This window comes from Pistacia vera, unplaced genomic scaffold (assembly GCF_008641045.1).
Source record: "Pistacia vera cultivar Batoury unplaced genomic scaffold, PisVer_v2 Contig155, whole genome shotgun sequence".
Classification (NCBI taxonomy): Eukaryota; Viridiplantae; Streptophyta; class Magnoliopsida; order Sapindales; family Anacardiaceae; genus Pistacia; species Pistacia vera.
The window spans coordinates 1672273-1695558 of record NW_022195630.1 but is presented as its reverse complement, the minus strand read 5'-3'; the positions used below and the strand labels follow the sequence as shown (position 1 = coordinate 1695558).

At 35.7% G+C, this 23286-nt stretch overlaps 5 protein-coding genes across 6 annotated transcripts; 1 reads left to right on the top strand and 4 right to left on the bottom strand.

The window, feature by feature from the left end:
• Positions 1-1191: 1191 nt before the first annotated feature.
• LOC116124688 (VAMP-like protein YKT61) lies at positions 1192-4830 on the bottom strand. The gene is made up of 6 exons (XM_031410429.1): positions 4530-4830; positions 3486-3583; positions 2795-2899; positions 2630-2695; positions 1870-1956; positions 1192-1511 (listed from the first exon to the last, which is right to left on the bottom strand). The coding sequence occupies exons 1-6, from the start codon at positions 4720-4722 to the stop codon at positions 1461-1463; spliced, it is 600 nt and encodes a 199-aa protein (XP_031266289.1). The 5' UTR covers positions 4723-4830; the 3' UTR covers positions 1192-1460.
• A 2941-nt stretch (positions 4831-7771) lies between these two features.
• On the top strand, positions 7772-11086 carry LOC116124729 (glycerophosphodiester phosphodiesterase GDPDL7-like). Its single transcript, XM_031410464.1, has 9 exons — positions 7772-7898; positions 7987-8286; positions 8650-8759; positions 8851-9355; positions 9469-9507; positions 9597-9878; positions 9970-10115; positions 10190-10673; positions 10764-11086. Exons 1-9 carry the CDS (start codon positions 7772-7774, stop codon positions 11084-11086), a joined length of 2316 nt encoding a protein of 771 aa, XP_031266324.1.
• A 629-nt stretch (positions 11087-11715) lies between these two features.
• LOC116124728 (LRR receptor-like serine/threonine-protein kinase FLS2) lies at positions 11716-19545 on the bottom strand. Its single transcript, XM_031410463.1, has 5 exons — positions 19387-19545; positions 14672-14884; positions 14043-14540; positions 12392-12490; positions 11716-12141 (listed from the first exon to the last, which is right to left on the bottom strand). The coding sequence occupies exons 1-5, from the start codon at positions 19543-19545 to the stop codon at positions 11716-11718; spliced, it is 1395 nt and encodes a 464-aa protein (XP_031266323.1).
• A 335-nt stretch (positions 19546-19880) lies between these two features.
• Positions 19881-20600, bottom strand: LOC116124691 (serine/threonine-protein phosphatase 7 long form homolog). Its single transcript, XM_031410432.1, has 2 exons — positions 20081-20600; positions 19881-19989 (listed from the first exon to the last, which is right to left on the bottom strand). Exons 1-2 carry the CDS (start codon positions 20303-20305, stop codon positions 19930-19932), a joined length of 285 nt encoding a protein of 94 aa, XP_031266292.1. The 5' UTR covers positions 20306-20600; the 3' UTR covers positions 19881-19929.
• Positions 20601-20652: 52 nt separating this feature from the next.
• LOC116124689 lies at positions 20653-21887 on the bottom strand. 2 transcript variants are annotated; one of them, XM_031410430.1, is made up of 3 exons: positions 21531-21887; positions 21009-21426; positions 20653-20927 (listed from the first exon to the last, which is right to left on the bottom strand). In XM_031410430.1, exons 2-3 carry the CDS (start codon positions 21411-21413, stop codon positions 20835-20837), a joined length of 498 nt encoding a protein of 165 aa, XP_031266290.1. In that variant the 5' UTR covers positions 21414-21426; positions 21531-21887; the 3' UTR covers positions 20653-20834. The 2 variants fall into 2 exon arrangements, with proteins under 2 accessions (XP_031266290.1, XP_031266291.1); XM_031410431.1 differs by having other exon boundaries at positions 20653-20872; positions 21009-21887.
• Positions 21888-23286: the final 1399 nt, after the last annotated feature.

Genomic DNA, 23286 nt, shown 5'->3' with positions numbered 1-23286 from the left:
ATCAGTTCGCAACTAGTAACCGTAAACTCACCGGTACAAGATCAGTTCTCTCATTTTGATATATGAAGAGTACAGAACTCTGATGGATATGACCAGAAAAGCCTGAACTCGACAGGTTCAAAATGATAACTGGAAAAGTTCATAATTTCGGATGGGACTGTGGTGCCATAGAAGTCCTTATCAGCCAGGCAAGCCATTCCAGATGGACAAGGTGGAAGAGACTGCTCTGGAGTTGATAGATACATAGAGGCAGCTACTTATGAGATTAAGCCCGATTAAATGACCAGGAACCTCCTATAGGTGACGTTGTCCCCTAAGCAGCAGTCTTCGGCCTTCTAGGATGAAACCTTGGGATAAGCAGAAGGATCAAAAGAAGTCGACCTATCGATAACTAGGCTTTGCTTGAACTGCAAAAACGGAAGAACGCTCATCATATGACGCATGCCTGCACAAAAAGAAGTAAAGTGAAACAATTGTAAAATGAAATAATGAAAGCCAAAGAAGTAAGCGTATCAATGAGAAGAAACATAAAGAACCCCATAATTATTATGGATTTGTTATGAGATGGCTTAAGATGAAAGAATAAAGAATTATAGCATTTCGTAATTTTTGTATAAAAAGGGAAACAGCTGGCCAATGACCAGGAAATGGATTGACAAACTCACAAGATATTAGTAAATCTCACTTTCATGAATCAAGTTGGCTCTAATAAGTCAACATCTATGTTGTTTAGTGGTGTTTCAAGTCACCAAGAGAGTTCAGTTTGAAGGGAAATGTTGAATAGAAGTGCAAGATTTCAATTTCAGTTTATTCTGTTAAAATTAGAGGGGTAAATTGTTAAAAATGAAAGTTTATGGACTTAGATGTGATAGTGGAAAATAGTGGTTTTACTTAGACTGTGGTGGGCATGCCGTGTCTAAAAATTCAACTATTTTGCCGTGCTAAGGCCCACAAAAATTCATGTCTTGTCGTGCCATGTGGCCTGCCAATCTAAATGTCCACGGCACGACCTACATATAGCCTCTCGTGGCCTAGACATGGGCGGCTTGTGTGCTTTGTGGCTTGAACTACGAATTTTTTTTAATATTTAATATTAATATTTATAAATTATGTAATTTTGATTTATTATAATATTATATAAAAATATTTATATGGTGATATTAATGACATTTTGTATATTTTAATTAAAGAGAATCACATACACAAGCTACATTTGAGAACGAGAAGTGTATAAGTACTAAAATATAAAAGATTTTTGGCGATAACCTTTGTTTTCTTCTTTTTCTGATCATCAAGAACACAAACACCCAGAAGATGAAAGACCACAAATCTTCCAAGCAAACAATTGATAAATGATATAAACATATATTATAATCACCCTTTTTGTCATCCATCACCTTCAACAAGTATAACAAGTGAATATGGCCATTACAGGATAAACGTGCCTTGCCTCGATGCCCTTACAGTATGCTACAACATTGATTTGTTTTCTTCGCCTGCTTGTAGAACATCTGTTTCAACAACCATAAAGTTCTAGCATTAGCCACAAGATAAATTCCTTCTCAAAATTACGTAAATTACTCCCTGTGTCGACGATCTCCTGATGAGATATTGACATGGATGTCATCAAATAAACTCTCAAAAAATTCATAAAGCCTTTGAATTATATTGGTCTACCGGAAACTAAGCTACCAAACAACAAAAACCAATGACAAGGAAGACCAGAATAAGCACCATGCAAATCGGGGCCCTAACATGAAAGACTATGCACATATGAACCTACATATATGTTCACTGTTTCAGTAGTTCACTGTTTCAGTAGTTCACTGATAAATGAGTAAAGGCAACATGAAGTTATTGTTGGATTACCTGCGATGCTGCACTAAGATCTGAACTCTTTTCAACTAAACTGTCCAGCTTCTCACCCCGTGCAAGCACACTATCGATAGTTTTATGCTGAAACAGAGAATAAACTGCTTAATACTTAAAGAAAGAGAAGCCAATCTGATAAACAGACGAGTTAACAGATACAAAGCATAAACTTATTAACCCAAAGCCTGACCCTACAAAAATTAAAATAAGAAATTCATGTATAATGTATGTCATGAGAAACTAGAAACTAAAAGCATATAGCATATCTAGTATCCCAAATGTAATTTTATTAAGATTCAGAAACTCCATCACTTGCCTCGTGTATGAAGTATAAGCAAACTATCTACATCATCTTATCTGATACAGCTTCGAGTTGAAGCTGTATCAGGAGGGCAAGACTTTTGTTCAGCTGGAGCACATCAATAACTAGGTGCACTTAAAAAAGATAAAAAATGTCAACAAAAATGATTATAAACCCAGCCTACTTTTCAGACGAGCAAAGTTACAGGTTAATTAAAGACCCAATTTCTGATGTAGCTCATACAGAAACATTAAGAATAGGAATAGCCTATCAAATGGAAAATGCAAATTGAAGGTTGTGTAGCAACATTTGAATCAATTGAGGAACGAAGGCATATTCAAAAGAAAGAGTTTGATCTTTAATATACACAAATGAAATACTTCTAGAAACAGCGGTAAAACATAAAATTACTTAGAGGCAATACATAAACCAGTGCAGCAATAGCACAACACTCACAAGGATAATCTTGGTTTCATCCAATTCCCTTTGAATTTTCAACAACTTATCAGCCTCTGCAGGGTCCTGAAATGTGGTAAATCAGAGTCAATGTAAGCACAGGATGATGAGATCTAAATCATAAATTCCAACTATGGTCAAGAGTGACAAAGAAATCAGAAATACCTGAAATTTGGTCAAAGCTTCATTCAGATAGGGCCATGGTTGAGAGCTGTCGGCCTGTACAGTCTTCCATGAATCACCAAAATTTTTCTGATACTCTTCTACCACCTGCCAGACACCTTCAATTTATCAACAACCAAGAAAACCAAGATGACATCAAGTATCCACAAATGGTTTCATCACCACAAAAGACTAATCACAAAATCTAACATGAAACATATCTCAACTCATATAAAATTACATTCACCAAGCAACTTTCTCATTCTCGCACTTCAAACTCTAAGTGAGATAGTTTCACCAGCTGTTAGCTCACTGAACATGCAAGATATTTAAGATCTAAACGTGAAACACAATAGTGAGAACTCTCCAAATCAACAAATAAAATAGATAAATAAATAACCCTCATAACAAAAATATTCCAACTAATTTTTTTTCCTTTGTTACTTATCAACAAACTTCGATAGTTTCATTTCCTTTACGTCTTATAACATATAATAAATTTATAATACCACAAGTTTTATCACATATAATAAGATGAAGATTAAAATGATTTTAGAAACAGTAAAACATATGGAGAGCATCTTATATATCAGGAAAGTTTGTAGAAAGCACTTTTAGAGAAAACACTTCAAAAGAATCATTCACCATAAAACCCAAACAATATTAAAATTGATACAGGTTCAGTATACTATACCTGATTCAGAACTGAAAATGCACTCCGAACTGGATAGTGATCATCCATAAATCCTACCGCGCATAGCCCATTTTTATTATAAGCATGCACCTTGTACTCTACACAATCAATCAACATCCAGCAAATTAACCCAAAAAGCCAAACACACAGTAAATTTATTCATTTACTTCTTCTCAGACTATCAGCTTTGCACAGATAACACAGATTCAACATAATTGACAAATCATAAACGAAGCTCAAAATGATAAAAATAGAAAAAGGGGAAAATGCTAACATGTCTCCAAATACAAAACAGAACAAATTTTCTTGTTTCAATGCATCATAAACCATAATTCAATATATCATAAGGAATTTAAGATAACTGAGAAATCATAAATCCTGAAAATTTTGAGCTGACAAAAATTACAAATTTGTTATTCAAAAACAAAGAATACCGTTACGCAAAGAAACAATAATATGTTGTTTCACAAAATAGTTTGAGATAGTTAAGAAATCTTTAACCTTAAACCAGGGCTCAAAACAATTACAAAATTTACTTGTACAAAAACAAAGAAAAATGTTAAACTCATTTGCAACTCCATCAAATAAAAAAATTTTACTCTTAAATGCAATTCAAAACAGCATAATCTTAAGGATAAAAAATTCACTTGTTTCAGTATATCTTAAAGTGAGTAATTCAAAACAATAGGTCATAAAAGAATTCCCTAAAATGGCGTTCAATTACAGAGCCTAATTCTAAAGGATCAAAATTATACTTGCTTCAATAAGTGTGTAATTCAAAACAATAGATCAAAAAAGAATCCCAGATAGCTTTAAACTTACAAAAATTACATATTTACTTATTCTAAAATGGCGTCCAATTGCAGAAAAATATAACTCAATAAAGCGTAATTCAAGAAATCACAAACTATAATTTTTGTCTTATTATGCACCGAATAGATACATCATAAAAAACAAACTCAAAATGACGCGATTCGAGCTGAAACGCCAATCGACAGAAAGCGATGCAATTATCAATTAAAACAGAAAAAGATGAAATCGGACCTTCGTGTTGAACCGACTGACGTTGCGACGGCGGAGTGCGTTTGGCGACGGTGCGACCGACGAAGAGGATGAACTCCTTGACGCTGGAGCGTTGAAAGTAGCCGAAATGGCTGACGTCAGATGCGGTCGCTATGAATACCGGATCGGCTCCCTCAGGGACGCATTTCAACACCAGCAACGCCGTGATCTTCATTTCTCTCTCTCCGGTGGCGAATTTTACAGTTTCGTACGGTGCCTTCGCTTTGAATTTGTGCTTGTTTTTTGATTTGATTAATTGGATTCGAGAGAAGTAAAGGCGAGAAAGCAGATTCGTTTTTATTTGGAGAGAAGGATTCGGTGTTGTTGAGTATAGAGTAAACTTTTTGCAATCGGCTTAGCTGGCACACTTACCTGGCATATAGTGGGCCATAACGTTTTTTATTTGATTAGATATATACTTCCATTTCAATAAAGATTATGCATTTTGGGTCGGAGTCGGTTGCTTTATATTTCTAAAATTCTTCATTGAATTATAGTGTATAAAGTTAGGGTGTATGCTTTTGCTGTACAGCGACAATCTTGCTTTTGCGTACGGCAGGGGTGTTCGACACATCAAGAGACGATTTTATCGAAGGTTGTCGTTTTGATCTAATTTTTTGCATGGTGATGGAGAAAAATGCAAAGAACGGAACGCAACGAGAATGGGGTGATTCGGTCGAGCGGATTATTTTTAATGATTTTTCAAAGATTAAAACTTTAAAAAATTATAAAAAATAAAATACTATGCATTTTGGGTCGAGGTCTGACTTAAAAATTTTCTGAAACAACTCCAATGTTATAATCTGTAATTGATCAGGTTGTAATTAGGTGATATGACCTATTACTAGTTGATCAATTGTGAATTGTCACTTTAATGTTATGAGAAAAAAATTGTAAAATTAGATTGTAAGTGTAATATTTCATTTTTATTTTAGTTTAAAAGTGTGCATAGTTCAATTGGACCCTGTTTAGTTTGGTTTAATTTTTTATTTTTAAAAGTAAAATTGAAAACCCATTTGGTTCAGTTTTCATTAATTAAACTAGATTTAAGTATGCTTAAACCAAATCAAGATTAGTCAAATATGCATAACAAATCTTAATGATATAGCTTTTAGGTTTTAACATATTAAATCTATATAATTTTTGTTTCCGTTCTATTTTTAGTAAACAATGAGAATGGTTCGATTTGGTTCAAAAGTTCTATAGTAAAATGTATATTTTGATTTGATACGACTAAATCGATTGGTTAGAATTTGTTCTATTTGTTTTATTAAGTTTTCATGAATTATTCGTCTATTACCAATAAGTGATAAGTAACAACTTGTAATTTAATGTGTTGATTTAATGCGTTATTTTGAATTATTTACTTTTAAATATTGACTATAACAATAATAATAATAATAATAATAATAATAATAATGTAGAAGAACCATATTGGAAACGAAGGAATTCAAACTTAAAAACTATCTTTTTGATTTTCAAAGAATAAAGGTTAAAAGAAATTGATTGTGTGATAGATCAATTTTTCGTATTGAAAGATTGTGGACGAAATCAAAGAAAATCATGAAAATAATCCTCTTATAATGATTATGTGAGCTGAAAATCTCGTGTATAATTTTTGAGAGAAGATTATCGAACAAGGTAAAATGACTTATATGACTTTGAATTTTGATAAAAGATTATTGTACGATGTTACAAAGAAAAAAAGGTTTATATAAATTTTCGAAGAAGTGAAAATTAATATATACCAGAAATATAATTTTTTTTTTTGGGGGGAAATATGATAATTTAAGAAGAAAAATTGAAAATACAGTGCAAAAATATAATGAAATTTCATGTAAAAAGATGATGGTCCAGTTGGGTCAACCCATTGGGCCATGGTGAGTCCAGGTGGCACCGGCCAGTGATCCTTCCACTGCCAAGAGCGGGAGGTGTTCGCTGCTCTGTGAAGCCAGCCTCACGCGGTGCCCTCCACTCTAGTAACCATGAGACTCTGGCCTTCGCTAGAGACCCGTGGCTCATCTCCTGGCTTGGATTGGGCTAGCCAACTCTTAGCCAGCCTGATCCCGACTCAAGTGATTGAGCCAATGTTCCACCATCTTAAAGCCCCCTCTTGGGTCACAAGCTCACGTTACCAAGCTCGGCGATGCTTTCCACTTCTTCAGCCTTTTATATGTTCTTTAAGATGCTCACCACTCTTCGATGTGGGATCTAAGAATGCTTTATCACATCCAAAGGGTCTATTTTTCTTAGATCCTTGCAGGATTATATAAATATCAAATACATCTGAGTTTTTTGGAAAGCATCAAAAACCCCCCTCTAAAATTATTGAAAATTTCACTATCTTATGGAGTTATGTTATGTGAAACAAATCCCAATCAAAACTGGTTAGCAAAAACAAAATGATTCATATTGTGGATCGAGGTGCAAATTGGGTTGAATCGATGTAAATAAATATTAAATTAATTGATTTGGAAGAATGTAACATGATACGTAATGCATATGACAGTGAAAATCGTTAACTAATAAACGTTTATTAAAATGATTTTATTCATCTAGTAATAATTATTAAATATGAATTAAATGATAATAAATATAAACAAGATAAAAATTCTTTTCATATTTATATATCGTTTTTTATTTATGATTCAAAAATAATTCTAAAACTGTCGGATATTAATTATATTAAATGAAATTTAATTAATTTGTTTAAGAGGGTTTACTTGAAAAGAAACAAAAGATAACACATTGAATGAACATAAATTGAAGTGTCAGTTTCTATCAAAAAATCAGTTAAAAGCCGTTTAAGTTTAGAGCTGTCACTCTCCCGCGTCCACAGGAATGGAGCCAGAATAGCAAACAAGGGAACAAGATCTTCAACCAAGAAACCGCTCCATCTCTTAATCAATGCTATTAATTAGTGAAAGATTTGGTAGAGTTATTAGAGAGAGCTGTTAGTGTGAATTAAACTTCATAACTAATTACTCTCTCCTGTCATTTTCCTTCTCTTTCCTTCACTTTCCCGAGGAAAATTCCTCACTGAAACTTCAACTCAATGTCGCTTTTCTTCACCTCTGTTGTTAAGGTTCATGTAAGTCCATCTGGGTTCGACTCACTTTTATCAGATTTTTTTCTTTCTTTCTTTGATACACTATTGAGCTCTCGTGAATACGAGTTAACTCTCGCGGCTCGTTTACTCTAATTTGTAACAGGATTTGAAGATGATGATAAGGTGTTTGTTTTTCATTTTCTTGTTGATCAATACAAAAGCTGTCAATGTAAAATCTAGGAAGAGAAACCCTGAGGCAGTGAAAGCTGCTGAGCCTGCAAAGAAATGGCAGACTCTAAATGGTACTTGGTTTTGGAACTAAAATCAATACAATTTTGTTCTGAAAACAAATTGAATTAACAAACAGTTGGTTCTTGAATCTGTTTGCAGGAGCTGAGCCTCTGGTGGTAGCTCGAGGAGGGTTCTCGGGGGTTCTTCCGGAATCGAGTAGTGCTGCGAATAGCTTGGTGAAGCCTCCGATGAGTCTGTCCAGTGTAGCTGTGTTGTGCAATCTGCAATTGACAAAGGATGGTGTTGGAATTTGCATGACAGATATCCAGTTTGATAATTCAACAAATATTGGCATGATTTACCCCAATGGAAGGACAACTTACAAGGTTAATGGACAGGATATTAAAGGGTGGTTTGCTTTGGATTATAGAGCTGATCAGCTTTTCAACAATGTATCATGTAAGTCTATATATGTAGTTTTCAAAAAAAAATCAGGTGCAGATGTTTGGCTTTTTGTTTTGGCTTTTTTAATTCCAGCTCTTGTTTATTAGACTAAAAGACAAAACAGTTTCCGATGCAGGAAATTTTACTGAAGTTTTCACTTTTAGAATGAATTGATGTAGTAAACGAGACCCATCGTTTAAGAAACACATTCTTATAGTAAAAATGTAACATAGACATAGCCATACCAAAAGCTAATCTGATAGCTATGGTGCAATACATGTGGGCAGGTCTGGGGGACCTTAAAACACCGATGCCACGAGGATGCATTGATTTGGTTCTGATCGGTTTTATTTGATTTACTATGTGTTTGTCTTGCAGTGACTCAGAATGTGTACTCCAGACCATCCGTATTTGATGGAGAATTTCCAATATCTACTGTTGAAGATGTATTGGGAACTAAACCCCCTCAGTTTTGGTTAAATGTTCAGGTATTTTCTCTCTTCTTTCCTCTTTAACCTCTTGTTTCAGATAATTTTTTGTTTCTTTTCCTTCTCTTCTGCTAATTGCTCCCTTTTGCAGTATGACACATTCTATTCTCAACACAACCTCAGTGTGGAAGGCTATCTTCAGAAGTCTGTCAGAGTTGGAGGCATAAATTACTTATCATCTCCTGAGATTGGTTTTCTGAAGGCCATTGGTGGGAAGGTGAACAAGGCAAGGACAAAGCTCGTTTTCGTGTTCCTCAACCCGAATGAAGTTGAACCAACAACCAATCAAACATACAGTGAAATCTTGAAGAATCTTACTGCTATCAAATCTTTTGCTTCCGTCATTGTTGTCCCGAAAAATTACATATTTCCTATTAATAATAAAACAGGATATCTGGATCCTGCAACTGCTCTTGTGACTGATGCACATAAAGAAGGACTAGAAGTATATGCTTCTGATTTTGAAAATGATGTTCAACTAAGCTACAATTACAGCTATGATCCATCAAATGAGTACTTGAAATTTATTGATAACTCGCAGTTTGCTGTTGACGGATTTATCACCGATTTTCCTCCTACAGCATCAGAAAGCATAGGTTTGCAATTTCTTCAAGAAATTTGGCCAAGATTTTGTCTTTTAACGGTTATCTGATATGTTGTGCTTGAGAATTGCTTTGAACTAACACTCCAACTATTTTCTTTGATGCAGCATGCTTTGCACTAAACAATGTCACCAAACCTGTCAGAGGCAAGATACTAATCTTATACACAAATTTTAGAAGCACAAGATGAATAAGTTGCACTGTAATGTTAATGTAAAATTCTATGCTTTTCCAGGGAAACCTTTGATTATATCTCACAATGGGGCAAGTGGTGTTTATCCTGGCAGTACTGATTTGGCATATCAGCAAGCGATCGATGACGGAACTGACATAATCGACTGCTCAGTTCAAATGTCAAAAGATGGAGTTGCCTTCTGCTTGGATTCACCAGACCTCATGGGAAAAACAACCGTGATGACCTCTTTCATGTCTCGAGTCACCAGTATTCCTGCAATTCAACAAAACAAGGGAATCTTTTCGTTCGATCTAACGTGGAGCGAGATTCAATCATTGAAGCGTAATTTTTTTTTTTTTTGAATACTTCCCCTTTTTGTTTACCTGCTAATCTTCAGCTAGCATCCTCACTTGTCATACTTTTACTGCTTCAGCTGAAATGGAAAGCCCTTTTGCAACTGAAACTGATACCTTCCAAAGAAACCCTCAAGCTAAGAACCAAGGAAAATTTGTGACCATTGATGAATTCCTGGAGCTGGCAAAGACCAAGGCAGTTACTGGAGTTCAGATCAACATAGAGGTAACCATTCATTTTTCTTAACAAATTCTCACTTATTAATTAGCACTTCTCTAATTCATAACCTCCTTGCTCAGAATGCTGCTTATCTAGCATCAAAGAAGGGTCTTGGCATAGTAGATGTTGTCACCAAAGCCTTAAGTAATGCCACATTTGACAAGCAATCCACTCAGCTAGTGTTTATCTCATCTGATGACAGTTCTGTGTTGTCAAAGTTTTCCGGTGTCCGTGCTTATAAGAGAGTCTTGCACCTCAAGAACGAAGTAAGCGATGCTCCAAAAGATTCGGTGGAGGAAACTAAGAAGTATGCTGACGCAGTTATTGTCCCGAGACCTAGTCTCATTACAGTTAGAGACGGTTTTACTGTAACATTTACGAATGTTTTAAAGGAAATGCATAGTGCAAATATCTCAGTATATGTCTCAGTTTTCAAAAACGAGTTCATTTCACTTGCGTTCGATTACTTCGCAGATCCTGTCATAGAACTTGCAACTTATATAGGAGGAATGGGCGTAGACGGGATTGTAACTGAGTTTCCTGCTACTGCCTCCAAATATCTGAGTAAGCGTAAAACTTTTGAATAAAATGATGATTACTTGCAACCCAAGAAGCAAATATTTAGTTCAGTATACTTACTTTTAAAAATTGCAGGAAGCCCATGTTCTGACCTCAATGCTGATCTGCCTTATACAATTTTACCCATTACACCTGGGGATATGCTTAGTATAATACCTGAACCAGTACAGCCGCCGGCAAGCGCCCCAAACCCATCCCTGAGTATAGCAGATATTGTTGATCCACCGCTACCTCCCGTGGCCAATGGCTCCACTCCAGATGATACTGAGTTCGACTTTGGGTCTAGTCCTACTGGTGCTCCTCCTGTTCTTGCACCAAGTTCAAGTGACAAAACCAATGTTGCCAACATTGGAATTTCTATAGTGGCAGCAATGTTGCTATGTTTGCTCTTCATGTGATATTAAAAATGTTGTTTAATTGGCTGATTGTGTAAATATTGTTGCAGAAATATTGGCGTTTAGAGGTTGATTTGAATGGCTTGTTTGATCTAAATATTTGTGGCACAGCCTCTCCAAGGATTGTGTCAGATTGATCCAATAGAGGATTTGATCAACATGCAGATTTATTCCTGTATATTTTTTGTTCTGTTTTGGTTTTATAAACATATGAAAGTGAGACTTTCCCATTTGGTGTAAAATGAAGCTTTAGGATTCTGATAAGTCAAATTTATAACTTAATCAACTCAGAATCAATATATTTTCAAAACCAAAATGCTTAAGCCAATTACATGATGCTTAAAGCTGCATTTTACATTAATTAACTCTGAAGAGAAAGGAACGAAGCAAATTATATTATGTTTCTGTGAACACTGTTTCTCCTGACTTTGCATGGGTTTCCTCTCGAAAATCTTCATAAACGATACCTCTTGCATACCCTATAAGAACTAATTTCTACCCAAATTCGAAAGGAAACTTGGAGCCTGCAAGATCTTCTTCTTTCTTTGAGGGGTTAAAATTTTGAATTTTTTTTTGCTATCTACTTTCCACACAATCCAGGGTTCCCATCAAATGAATCATTCACGAACGTATCAAATTTGCTTTCCTTTTGGTATGGGTCTTGTGAGATGGTTATTTGAGACATTGAAGTGCGAAAGGAATGTGAGATCTTGTAGTTGCTGAGATATCTGTCCTGAGAGCTTGTTATTAAGAAGATCCAATGATTCTAGTGCTGTTTGTTTTTCCATGAATGGCGGGATGGGGCCTTTGAGATTATTGTTCGAAAAAACAAGAAAACTAAGCCCTGTTAAATTTGCAATGGATGTTGGAATCTCTGCTTCAAATTTGCTGCTCGAGGAAATAATAGCTGTGAGGAGATTTGAGATCCTTCCGTATTCCAACTCTATGCCTTTGGTACTCATTCGCAACGAGTAACCGTAACTCACCGGTACAAGATCAGTTCTCTCATTTTGATATATGAAGAGTACAGAACTGTGATGGCATATGACCAGAAAAGCCTGAATTCGACAGGTTCAAATATGATAACTTGGAAAAGTTCATGATTTCGGATGGGACTTTGGAGCCATAGAAGTCATTATCAGCTAGGCCAAGCCATTCCAGATGGACAAGGTGGAAGAGACTGCTACTGGAGTTGATAGATACATAGAGGCAGCTACTTATGAGATTAAGCCCGATTAAATGACCAAGAACCTAATTGTAGGTGACGTTGTCCCATGAGCAGCAGTCTTCGGCCTTCCAGGATGAAACCTTGGGATAAGCAGAAGGATCAAAAGAAGTCGACCTATCGATAACTAGGCTTTGCTTGAACTGCAAAAAGGAAGAACGCTCATCATCATGACGTAGTTCCTGCACAAAAAGAAGTAAAGTAAACAATTGTAAAATGAAATAATGAAAGCCAAAGAAGTAAGCGTATCAATTAGAAGAAACATAAAGATAATTTCGTAATTTTTCTCATAAAATAGGGAAACAGCTGGCTAATGACCAGTAAAATGGATTGACAAACTCACAAGATATTAGTAAATCTCACTTTCATGAATCAAGCCGACTCTAGTAAGTCAACATCTATGTTGATTTACTGGTGTGTTTCAAGTCACCAGAGAGTTCAGTTTGAAGGGAAACGTTGAATAGAAGTGCAGGATTTTCAATTTCAGTTTATTCTGTTAAAATTAGTTCAGAGGGGTAAATTGTTAAAAGTAAAAGTTTATGGACTATGATGTGATAGTGTTAAAATAGTGTGTTTTACTTAGAACTAGCGGTGGGCCATGCTGTGCCTAAAAATTCAAAACCTATCATGCCGTGCTAAGGCCCACAAAAATTTGTGCCTTCTCGTGTCATGTTGGCCTGCCAAATCTAAAGGTCCATGGCACGACCTGCTACATAGTCTCTTGTGAGCCTAGCACATGGGCCGGCTTGTGTGCCTTGTGGGCCGACCTATGAATTTTTTTTTTTAATATTTAGTTCTTATTATTTATAAATTATGGTAATTTTGATTTATTATTAATGATTATTATAAAATATTTTTATATGTTATATTTAGTGACATTTTGTATTTGTATTAATTAAAAAAAAAATTAATCACTATTAAATACAATAAAATAATGAGACATTGCAATAGTAATTGAATTTAAACGCTTTTTATTATTTATAATTATAAATTACGAATACAAACTTAGAAACTAGGATTAAGAATTAACATTACAATTGCAAGTTCTTGCAGCTTATTTGACCTTAAGCCTAAAAAGACTCGAGGAGAACAAGAAAAGAAAACAGGATGTCAGTCAAAACCTGTTAAAAGATTGTCGGAAAGGTCCAAGATTTGCAATGAATCTACGCTTAAGTTGAAAAACCATCTAGGTATTTGGCCAACCAACTTGTTTGAGGAAAGGTCTAGGTTCTCCAATTGATCTTGATCCCGCAAGAAGTGTGGGAACTCAATAAGGTTGCAGGACCCCAATCTGAGAACCCCAAATTTCGGAACTTTAGTATGGCCATTGATATGGGTGAGCAATTGTAAATTGTTTGAAGAGAGAGAAAATAAATGTAAATTTCTGAGCTTATAAAAAAGCATGTCCATATCCAGTGTGCCACTCAGATTATTTCCTTCAAGGTAAATCATTTGAAGATTCGCGAGGTCAAAGAGAGCGCTAGGAAATGGGCCTTGGAATTGATTTCCGTCAAGTGCAAGCGAACCGAGTTTCGTTAGGTTCCTAATTTGAGAAGGGATTGTACCATTTAATTCGTTTGAGCTCAAATATAAAAGAGTAAGATTTGTTAGGCTCATAACCCAAGAGGGAAATTCTCCAACTATATTTGTTTTTGAAAGGCTTAAGGAAGTAAGTTTACTACACTTAGCCATCCATGAATATGAACGAGAATCTTGGCTTGAAAAATTGTTTACAGAAAGTTCCAGTTCTTCTAAAGAAGAAAGATTTCCAATAGCAGTTGGCAACTCACCTGAAAATCCATTTTGATTTAAGTAAAGAAGCCTGATCTTGGTAAGATTTCCAAGTGAAGGCGGAATCGATCCAAAAAAACTGCAATTACTTAAATCCAAGATCTGTAAGGAATTAAGATTCCCTATTGAATATGGAATCTCACCGGAAAATCCCGTGCTCCCAAGTCTCAATTCCTCGAGGGGGGTGTTGTTTTCAAATTCTGGCAAAGAGCCATTGAGACCTGCATTGAACCGCATGCTGAGAACGCGTAGGTTGGGTAATTGGAATATCTTTGTAGGGAATTTACCTTGCAATTGGCACCCCTTGAGAGATAAGGTAGTCAACGAAGATAAATTTGCCAAGATATCAGGTATGGGAGAAGAAATATTGACATGACCAAGAGCTAGGACGTGACGGTAGGTTAAATTCTCAACTAGGCTTCTTAGACCAGGCTTTTGGAGCTTTAAGTTAAATAAAACGTTAAGTCAAGGGTCTCCAAATTTGAGAGCCCAGGACCTCCCATGGTATTTGACCAGAAAAACTAGAATTATACAAGCTAAGATATGAACCGGAAAGGTTCTTGATTGCGGACGGGATTTGGAGCCATTGAGTCATTATCACCAAGGCTAAGCCATCGAGATGGACCAGGTGGAAGAATGCTACTAGAGTTGATGGAACCGTAGAGGTAGCTACTGGTGAGGTCAAGCTCGATAAATGACCAGTATCTCACTGCAGGTGACACCGTCCCATGAGCAGCAGTCTTTATCAGCCTTCCAGGATAAAACCTTGGGATAAGCAGAAGGCTCTATAGAAGCGAACTTATGATAATTAGGCTTTCCTTGAACTGTAACAAGGAAGAACGCTCATCATTATGACAGAGTGGGCTTCACAGAAGAAGTAAAATGAGCAAGGAGCGTAAGATGAAATAATGAGAGCCAAGAAGAAGCGTATAAATGAGAAGAAACATGAGGATAAACCCATAATGGAAGTAAATAAATTAGATAATGTAGATCTGGTGTTGAAGCATTGTAGGAGAATGGAGATGAATTATAGGCGGTTTACCAATAATATCGTAAAAACAGCCCTGCTGCAAATAACTTCAGCTTCAGTATAGAAAGGGCCAAAGACTTGTTTGAGTCAAGTGGCCTGTGGCCCTCAAAAGTCAGCAGATAGTGATGGGTGCGTTTGGCTCCCTATTTTTATCCATATTCCCAATCCTATTCTTCAAATAATGTTTGGCACACTATTCCAGAAAATACCCTATTTTTTTAATTACTTTTAGACCCCATAAGGTTATTATTTCACTAAATGCCCCCTGAATTTTTTTAAAAAAAATTAACAAACACCCCCCATCAACCCAACTTGTCAGATTCCGAAAACCACCGTCGGTGATAGCGGAATCTGTACAACGGCCTAAATTCCGACCATAATGGTCGGAATTACACCGATCTGGCCTTTTTCGGCCAGATCCACCACGGATCTGGTCGGAAAAGGCCAGATCTGGCCATCGTTGACCGAAAACGACGGCCACATCTTTGGCCTTTCTGCGTCGACGGCCATAACAGGCGTAGATCTGGCGGAAAAGGCCATAATGATGCGTTACGGCACAGATCCGATCGGTCTGTGCCGTAACGAAATTTCGGCCAGATTCGGCGGTGGCGGCCGGAATTGACACTACAGGTGGTGGGAGTGTTTTTGTCATTTTATAGTAGGTTCTTTAATTAAATTAAAAACCTAAGGGCTTTTTCATAAATTTTTAAATTACCTCGTAATACTCCCCTATCCAACAATCTAATACTATCCTCAAAATCCTATCCAAAATCTACACCAAACGCACCGATATTGTCTTAAATATTTAGTTAAACGTCAAGCTGCGTCCTTCTCCTTCCCTTCCATTGACAGCTCAAAGTAATGGCTGAGATGGGCACACCAAAACTAACTAACCCGAGAATTGGACTTTTGGTGCTCCATTATGATTTTCGTTGAAATTTCTACTACTGTCTACTCTAGCTTTTTCATTAAGGAGAAAACGAAAAAAATGATTAGACGTGCTTCTGACAGCCATGCAGCACGCTGAACCTACCCTTCTTCAATTTTTCAGTCTTCACTTTTCGGGTTTTAGCTTTGTGGGTTTCTGTCTCTGTTAAGGATAGTTACTTGAAATATTATTATTTGTAATATGTTTCCACATCGATACCATTTTAAGCTGTCAATTGATTTCATAGCTCGACGTAATGAATAAGATCATCAAGCCCAAGACTTAGTAATTATGGTTTAGTGAACTCCAAATAACTGATTTCCTAAAAAGTTTCAAGCAATGTGAACTGAAAGTATTGTGAACTTAACCCACCAAAAGCAGTATGAACTAAAACCTAAAAAGCAATAAACGAAAATAGCCTACAATTATCTCACCAACATATCGACCTTCGTAAATTTTTTCAATAAGTTGTGGTAACAAAATTGAATCAAAACAATATCTTTGGAACTTTTTAGCCTTAAATTTTTTTTTATAACAATCGATATCCTGAATATCCTTTCCTTAGGTATGAGTTTTAGACTCAAGGCATCTGTATAAAAAGCGAATTAAGAGACTTGGAATAAGGGAATATATATATATATATTTGAATAAATCCGATAATAAAAAAGAATAAAAAAATAGAATCTATAAAGGGTAGCCCTTCCCTCAATAGAGCCTTGGACAACCCAAGGATCAAACTGAAAAAAAACACAGGGCATAACATAGGAAAAGCAATCCCTATAAGCTAAGCCCTATTAAAAAAAGGCCCCGACATAAGCCCTAGAACTAAATATACAACATTTTCATTGAAAGAAATGCTGCAAGCCCAAAAGCCTAAATAAACCCTCCAGCTCAATGACACCAGCCCAGGGACATCACACACTGGTTTAAGAATTTTCCTCTGAACTTTCCAGAAAAAAAAAAAAACACCCAAAGCCGCAGAGCGGTTCTTGCGGTACCAAATTCCACCAAAAAAAAAAAAAAAAAAGAAACTGCCCATTTAAGTCTTTATTTTGTCGTCTGATTGAACTTAACACGGCATATGTACATGATAGCTAGCTCTACCACAACAAGAAGTGACAGACATATCATATGAACCCCAAGCAGCCTTTAAAAAATACCAGCCAGAAAGACAAATGCAACCATCAACAAAAACTACAGCATAAAGTACTCTCATGCAATGGCTGAAGATAATAAAATCAAACGTTTTCGCTTTCCAAGCTCTCCCCGCAAAACAAATCTCCAGGGCACTGCATACTTACCCAAAAAACAAACACCAAAGATAATGCAGATGGCATCCGAGGCAGAGAATAATGTAACCCTAATAAAGAAAATAGATAGACACACAATCAAAGATAGCCCCAACAATAATTGAGTTGTTATGGCCTAAATAAGACCCAAAGAGTTTTGAGGCCCAATACAAGAAAGTGCTCACAATCTGCTCAATCATTGATGCCATGGACTGGATTTCTCTTTTGTTGAGCCATGTGTTTCACAGAGCAGTGATCACATGCCACTCTGGGTGGCAATGGAAGGACAATAGGCCAAATTTGGCTCATGGGTTGACCCCATGGAACCATATCATTTTATGCTCTATCTGTATAAGATGTTTGCATGAATCTATTTTCATGAGGAATAAATACTCAAGGATGAATTTTATGCTTTGAATACATTGAATATTGATGTTGAGACTTGAGAGAGGAGCTCGCAAAAAGAACTCTCTCTCAGCTTTATACTTATTGATAACATTTTAAGACAACATTTTCTTAAGTAAAAAAAAAAAAAAAAACCATAATATATTTGTTTCTGTGAACTCTGTTTCTCTCAATTGTTTTCATGAGTTTCCCCTCAAAAATCATCATAGCTCTTCGTGTTTTCTTATTTGAAAAGCATGCTCCAGACCATAAAAAGCAAACTTATCGATAATTATGTCTCCTTGAATTGCAACACAAGAAAAACCATCATCATTGTGACAAAGTGGCTGCACAACAGAAGTAAAGTGAACAAGTAATGGTCCTTGCAACTTATTTGAACCGAGGTTCAATTAAGAATGATTCCATGATGAGTCCAAAACCATTTACGAGGTAGCAAAGTTGGGTTTGAAGTTCATTAGATACTATCTTCCAATAATAGAAAGAATCAATCAAAAGAGAGAAAAATTTTACAATTAAAACTTTTCTAATTTTCACTGCATATGCTGCTATGAATCAACTAAATAAAAGATAGAATCTTGAACTTTGGCAACATTATTCATGAACATATTGAGAAGTACCAAATAAACCTAATGTTAAAAATCTTGAAAAAATTCCATCCTAAAGTTAATGAAGATTGTTTGTATCCGCAGGTTCAAAGAACAAGAAGTTAAACACATAAGACTCATCATCAAAAACATCAAAGGAACTTAGGCTTCTTCTTATGTGTAGTTGCATGGCTGGAGTCGACTTGAGTGAGACATAGTGACCCTCAAAATCAGAGTATGGATAAAGTGGCACTTTCTCTGCTCACCTTTGAGTGGATGCAATGACCCTACTGGTGCCGCAGACCCCTCAAATTGAGAGTTAAAGGCTCTCTATATAAATATCATAACTCTGTGATGGAGCTGTGGGCGATGCTACCACCACTGTGGGGATGAATGTTGTGATGTTATTACTTGTTCCATTGCCTTTTGTTGTATGCCAAGTCCTTTGCTTGACCTTTGGCTGTACCTCACCCTCTCACTGACAGAGATTAGTTTTGGTTGGCATTTGTGATATTAGAAGAGGTAGCCCTCCATATTATTACCTTGTAAAGGAGATGGCGGTGCATGGTTGGGTAGGTGCTGTTATGTCTCAAGGTGTCGAATCTCCCCAATCATTTGCAACACATGAGTGCACATAATCTGAATATCTATCAATGACTGCATAGCACTATCACTGGTAAAAGTACCAAGGGTTGTAGTGCATTTGTGAATATTTGTCAAGCTATGGACTTCTGTTCCAACATAGAAATCCAATGAATATTTATTGCAAGTAAATACAGGATCAAGTCAAATAACTTATAATAATTCATACCAGTAAATGTGACATCCCACTAGCAGGCTGAATTCGCTTATGAGGTTTTGAGTGAGTGGGGTAATCAAACGATGAGTATGCTTCTATACCACTTCATGTATGGATCATGATAAGCATGTGTGTCCTAGGCTTAATGGTAACTATACTCTCTCTCCAACTGCCCATAACTTGATATATTGTTGATGATGTGCTTCCAGTTGTAATAATGTCTACCCCTTCTATCAATGCATGAATTTTCACCTCACTATCACACTGCATAGGAATTCTGTTGGAGACCAAATTGGCGTAGAACTCTGTTGGGACGATGCCACTAACAATATCAAAGCAAATAAGTGGAGCAGTTGTCCTATACATGCTGGTCTCTAACACATACATCTGCTGGGGACACAAGTAACTCATACGGTATGGGTGCCACATCATTTGAATTGATGGGGAAGATCCACTTTAAAGTAGGCACTAGCACAACCATGTGCATCTCATCAAATGTACAAGATTATAAAGAACACTTAGTCAAAAGTAAACCTGATCATATGTCTGTTGATCAAGCTGGTCTCGATAAAAATCAATGCCCTCTGAGGGTATCTCAACGGATGACAGGAGACCTCCATCTCTTCTAGAAGAAAACAGTTGTAAGACAACTAGGATATTGAAAAGCATATATTAATGAAGTAGTATGCTATACTACCTGCATCTAATGGATCTGCAGTAATGTCTCGATGACCATCTCAACTTATGAAACTTGCACCTCATTCTTTACAGCTTCACCATCGGAGCAACTGGATCCTACTCTTGGGTAACAAATCTCTTAAGGTGACCAATATGCAAACGCTCCCATGCCCATAACTACAAGAATAAGAATTTACATAATATCAAGAGAAAAAAATATTATTATGCTCTATATGCTATTCTTGAAAGTACACTTTAGTATACATACCTGTAACAACATTAGATGACAAGAAATTTCACTGGCCCCCTTCTTACTAGCCCGACAGAGTTCACGATAAAGGTAGGCTAGTACAACACTACCCCAGCTAAATTTCCCAGCATACTTAAAATCCCTTAGAAGAGGTAAGAATATCAATTGCACATCCAAACCAGATTTATCTGGAAAGAGAGACCCCAATAAGTCTAAGATATATGCCTTAGCATAGCACTGCATAGTTACAGCATCAGCATCTAATGGCAGATGCTGGAAATGGCCTTCGTAACCATCTAAGCTTCAAGGTTGAACCATGAAGAACACTAGGATCTGTTCTCACCCCTAACAACTCTTCACAGAGATCGTCCCACTGGAGGTTAGCACTACTAGTCACTGGATAACCATGTATACGAAGGCCTAACATCACTGTTACATTCTCACCCACAACAAAATGAAAGGTGTGTGTCTTTTGTCTCCATCTCTCAACCAATGCAGTGACCAAGGGCCAGTCAATTTGAATAAAACCAATTCTGTAGACCCCATAGAACCCAGCCTCGACAACAAAATGATGAATATGGTGCCACTCCCGCATCATTGTGCCCAATCTCTATCTACATGTTAAGACACTAGGGTCTTGCAATCAAAGTATTGCGTTGACTTCACTTTTCTTCACTTATTTTGTATTGAACCAATCACTATAGCGGATGGCTAGAGAAGGACTCAAGGAAGTGATACTAACCTCTCCTGCCCATATGGCTTCAGATCTATGCTAGTCTTGCAACACAAGCACAAACTTGTCACTTGGCCCTGGGTCCAAAAAGGTATTAGGGTTGGCATTACATTTGTCCCAATCGACTACTATCTGTATAAAGAATTGTCACAACTCTTACTTTAAAGCAACGAAAATTAATCCTATGACATCAAGAAATTTATGTATATTTACCTGATTGTCATAGTAGTCCGACATTATGACTTGATTATCCACATGGATTTGTGTTGTGATATTTACTTGGCTATCTATGCTTGCTGGTTCTCTTTCCAAATACAATTCCAAACAATTTGTTCCAGGCTTTTGTGCCACATCAAATACAATGTCTAAAGACTCATCATCAGTAATGGGCACAAGTATGAATTCCTGACAAGCTGGATACCTGCATATGATCTTCATTTTAATATGTTGCTGGTGAAACCCAGTAATCTCATACATCTTTTCCAGCAACTGATTATGTGTTGTTTCGTAGCTAACCCTTGTAGGCTTTGGGACGGCACCTTTATAAGTAATGCCTTGTGCTCCATTTGTTATCCTCCCATTCCAGTAACACATTAGTGTGACATTTTCTCTAGCCATCTTCTACCATTCACTAATGCAAACATATCATGATATAATATCAGCAACGTCTATACAAAGCTACAATAATGCACATATAATTATCAGAAAAAGGAAACAGAACAATCAGTTATTCACCCTACAAAAGACGGTCCATCTACCATCATCGTAGATACACAAAATCTAGTTGATTTTGAATCCCGAAACCCTGCCTACCATTCATATCAGAAGTAACATTCTTAGCCACTGATAAGGTGCTTTCAATGAACTTTCAAACCATTAAATTTTTGTCAACAAAGCTTACAATTTACAAAAGTTATGCTAAATGAAAATCTATCATTTCTTGCAAGCACAATCAAGATCATTATCTTTCATCAACTTTATTCAAGTTGCAGCACTTCCGTCAGTTCAATAAATGCGCAATTACAAAAGAAGCAATCTTAAGGCCTGGGTAGATCCATTTAAACTACAAAACCAAATGGTTTCTGTTCACTGAGGCAAAATAACAAACAATTACAGTGCAAATGAACAAACCAAAAGAAAATTAATTTCTTATTTAATTTCTTATCGGAAATACAAACTGGGATATACAAGAAAGTATAATTCAACACTGCGAAAATTACTTAAACTAGAATATTTTGATGTTTGATTTGAGTTAGTAATTTTGCCACTTCAATTTCTCTTTGTTTGATTGTTTCCTCGAAAGAACCGCTGGCCATTTTCACGAGTTTATTCATTGATTAAAGGTTAAAGCCGAGTATACACGTGGCGTTTATATTGAAAATTTGTAGTCACACGTATACTGTTTTAGCGGTTTTGAAATAACGGTTAAGAGGATCTTCAATTGTGCTCTTTATTTTGAAGAGTATCTTTAACATAAATAAAAAATATCTTTATTAATTTTTAAATATAAAGAATAAATTTTTTATTCAAATCTAATAGACTCTTTAAATTTAGGAAAAAGAATATGAGAGATAAATCATAAATAATGTACATAGAAACTTACAATTTATTATTTAAAATTAGGATAAAGATTAAAATTTGACTCTCTAAATGTAAAGAGTCAAATTCACTCTTTAATTTATATTTAAAGAATAAAGAGTTTGTTGGACTCTTATTTCTATGAATAAACTCTTTATAATAAAGAGTTTAGGTTATATAAAGAGTCTATTGGATATGCTCTTAAAGACCGCTAGTTAATGTCGCAAAATGGCCGTTAATAGGCCTCTTCATTTAAAAATAAGTAAACAAAATTTAAAAAGATTTTTTTTCTTATTGATAAGGGAAATGCTTTGTACAAAGTAATGTAACAACTGTCACACTACTAGTTTCACATTAATCTTTTTTTTTTTTTTTTTTTTTACAAACTAATGGTGTGACGGCTGTCACATCACTTTGTGTAAAAATTTTGTAAGAGTCTTTTTATATATAACATTTCTCTATTAATAAACTCTTAAGTCCTAAAGGAGACATTAAAACTGATAATATTATAAGTAAATATTATCAAATTGTTGTCTTGTTGTTTATTCAACATGTAAATTATAAAGAGAAATTTTTACTATTTTTAAAACTTCATGAAGATTTTAATTATTTTATCATCTTATGGTTAATGTAAACGTGTACATCTCCATCCCAAAACACGTGTCTAATCTTTCAAACCACTTATTTCATTTTCTTGCATCGTATAAAGGGCGAAACATAATTTTTTAAGATAATAATGTGCTCACAAATCCTTTTTATTAACCTTCTTTCACAAACGTGATTGTTAGCAATTAATCTCGTTTACCCAATAACGAATCCTACTGATCAATTACGAGTAAATTAATTACAAACTATCACATCGTACTTATAGAAAAAAGTTAATAAAAAAGGTTTGTTAGTTTATCTTTATTGA

What these genes read in the sequence shown, in the direction of transcription:
- LOC116124688 (XM_031410429.1), bottom strand. Translation starts at nt 4,722, where the DNA reads ATGAAGATCACGGCGTTGCTGGTGTTGAAATGCGTCCCTGAGGGAGCC. An exon ending in ATGAAACCAAGATTATCCTT is followed by an intron (nt 1,957 to 2,629) that starts GTGAGTGTTGTG and finishes TCTCTGTTTCAG; the next exon opens with CATAAAACTATCGATAGTGT. An exon ending in ATCTTAGTGCAGCATCGCAG is followed by an intron (nt 1,512 to 1,869) that starts GTAATCCAACAA and finishes TTGTTGAAACAG; the next exon opens with ATGTTCTACAAGCAGGCGAA.
- LOC116124729 (XM_031410464.1), top strand. Translation starts at nt 7,772, where the DNA reads ATGATAAGGTGTTTGTTTTTCATTTTCTTGTTGATCAATACAAAAGCT. An exon ending in CGAGATTCAATCATTGAAGC is followed by an intron (nt 9,879 to 9,969) that starts GTAATTTTTTTT and finishes TTACTGCTTCAG; the next exon opens with CTGAAATGGAAAGCCCTTTT. An exon ending in GAGTTCAGATCAACATAGAG is followed by an intron (nt 10,116 to 10,189) that starts GTAACCATTCAT and finishes CTCCTTGCTCAG; the next exon opens with AATGCTGCTTATCTAGCATC.
- LOC116124728 (XM_031410463.1), bottom strand. Translation starts at nt 19,545, where the DNA reads ATGAGTTACTTGTGTCCCCAGCAGATGTATGTGTTAGAGACCAGCATG. An exon ending in TAGAAGAACTGGAACTTTCT is followed by an intron (nt 12,491 to 14,042) that starts GTAAACAATTTT and finishes CTTTTTGTGCAG; the next exon opens with GAACTACGTCATGATGATGA. An exon ending in ATCCTTCTGCTTATCCCAAG is followed by an intron (nt 12,142 to 12,391) that starts GTTTCATCCTGG and finishes TGTCGAATTCAG; the next exon opens with GCTTTTCTGGTCATATGCCA.
- LOC116124691 (XM_031410432.1), bottom strand. Translation starts at nt 20,305, where the DNA reads ATGCAGTGCTATGCTAAGGCATATATCTTAGACTTATTGGGGTCTCTC. An exon ending in GTCATCTAATGTTGTTACAG is followed by an intron (nt 19,990 to 20,080) that starts GTATGTATACTA and finishes TTATTCTTGTAG; the next exon opens with TTATGGGCATGGGAGCGTTT.
- LOC116124689 (XM_031410430.1), bottom strand. Translation starts at nt 21,413, where the DNA reads ATGGCTAGAGAAAATGTCACACTAATGTGTTACTGGAATGGGAGGATA. An exon ending in CGGACTACTATGACAATCAG is followed by an intron (nt 20,928 to 21,008) that starts GTAAATATACAT and finishes TTCTTTATACAG; the next exon opens with ATAGTAGTCGATTGGGACAA.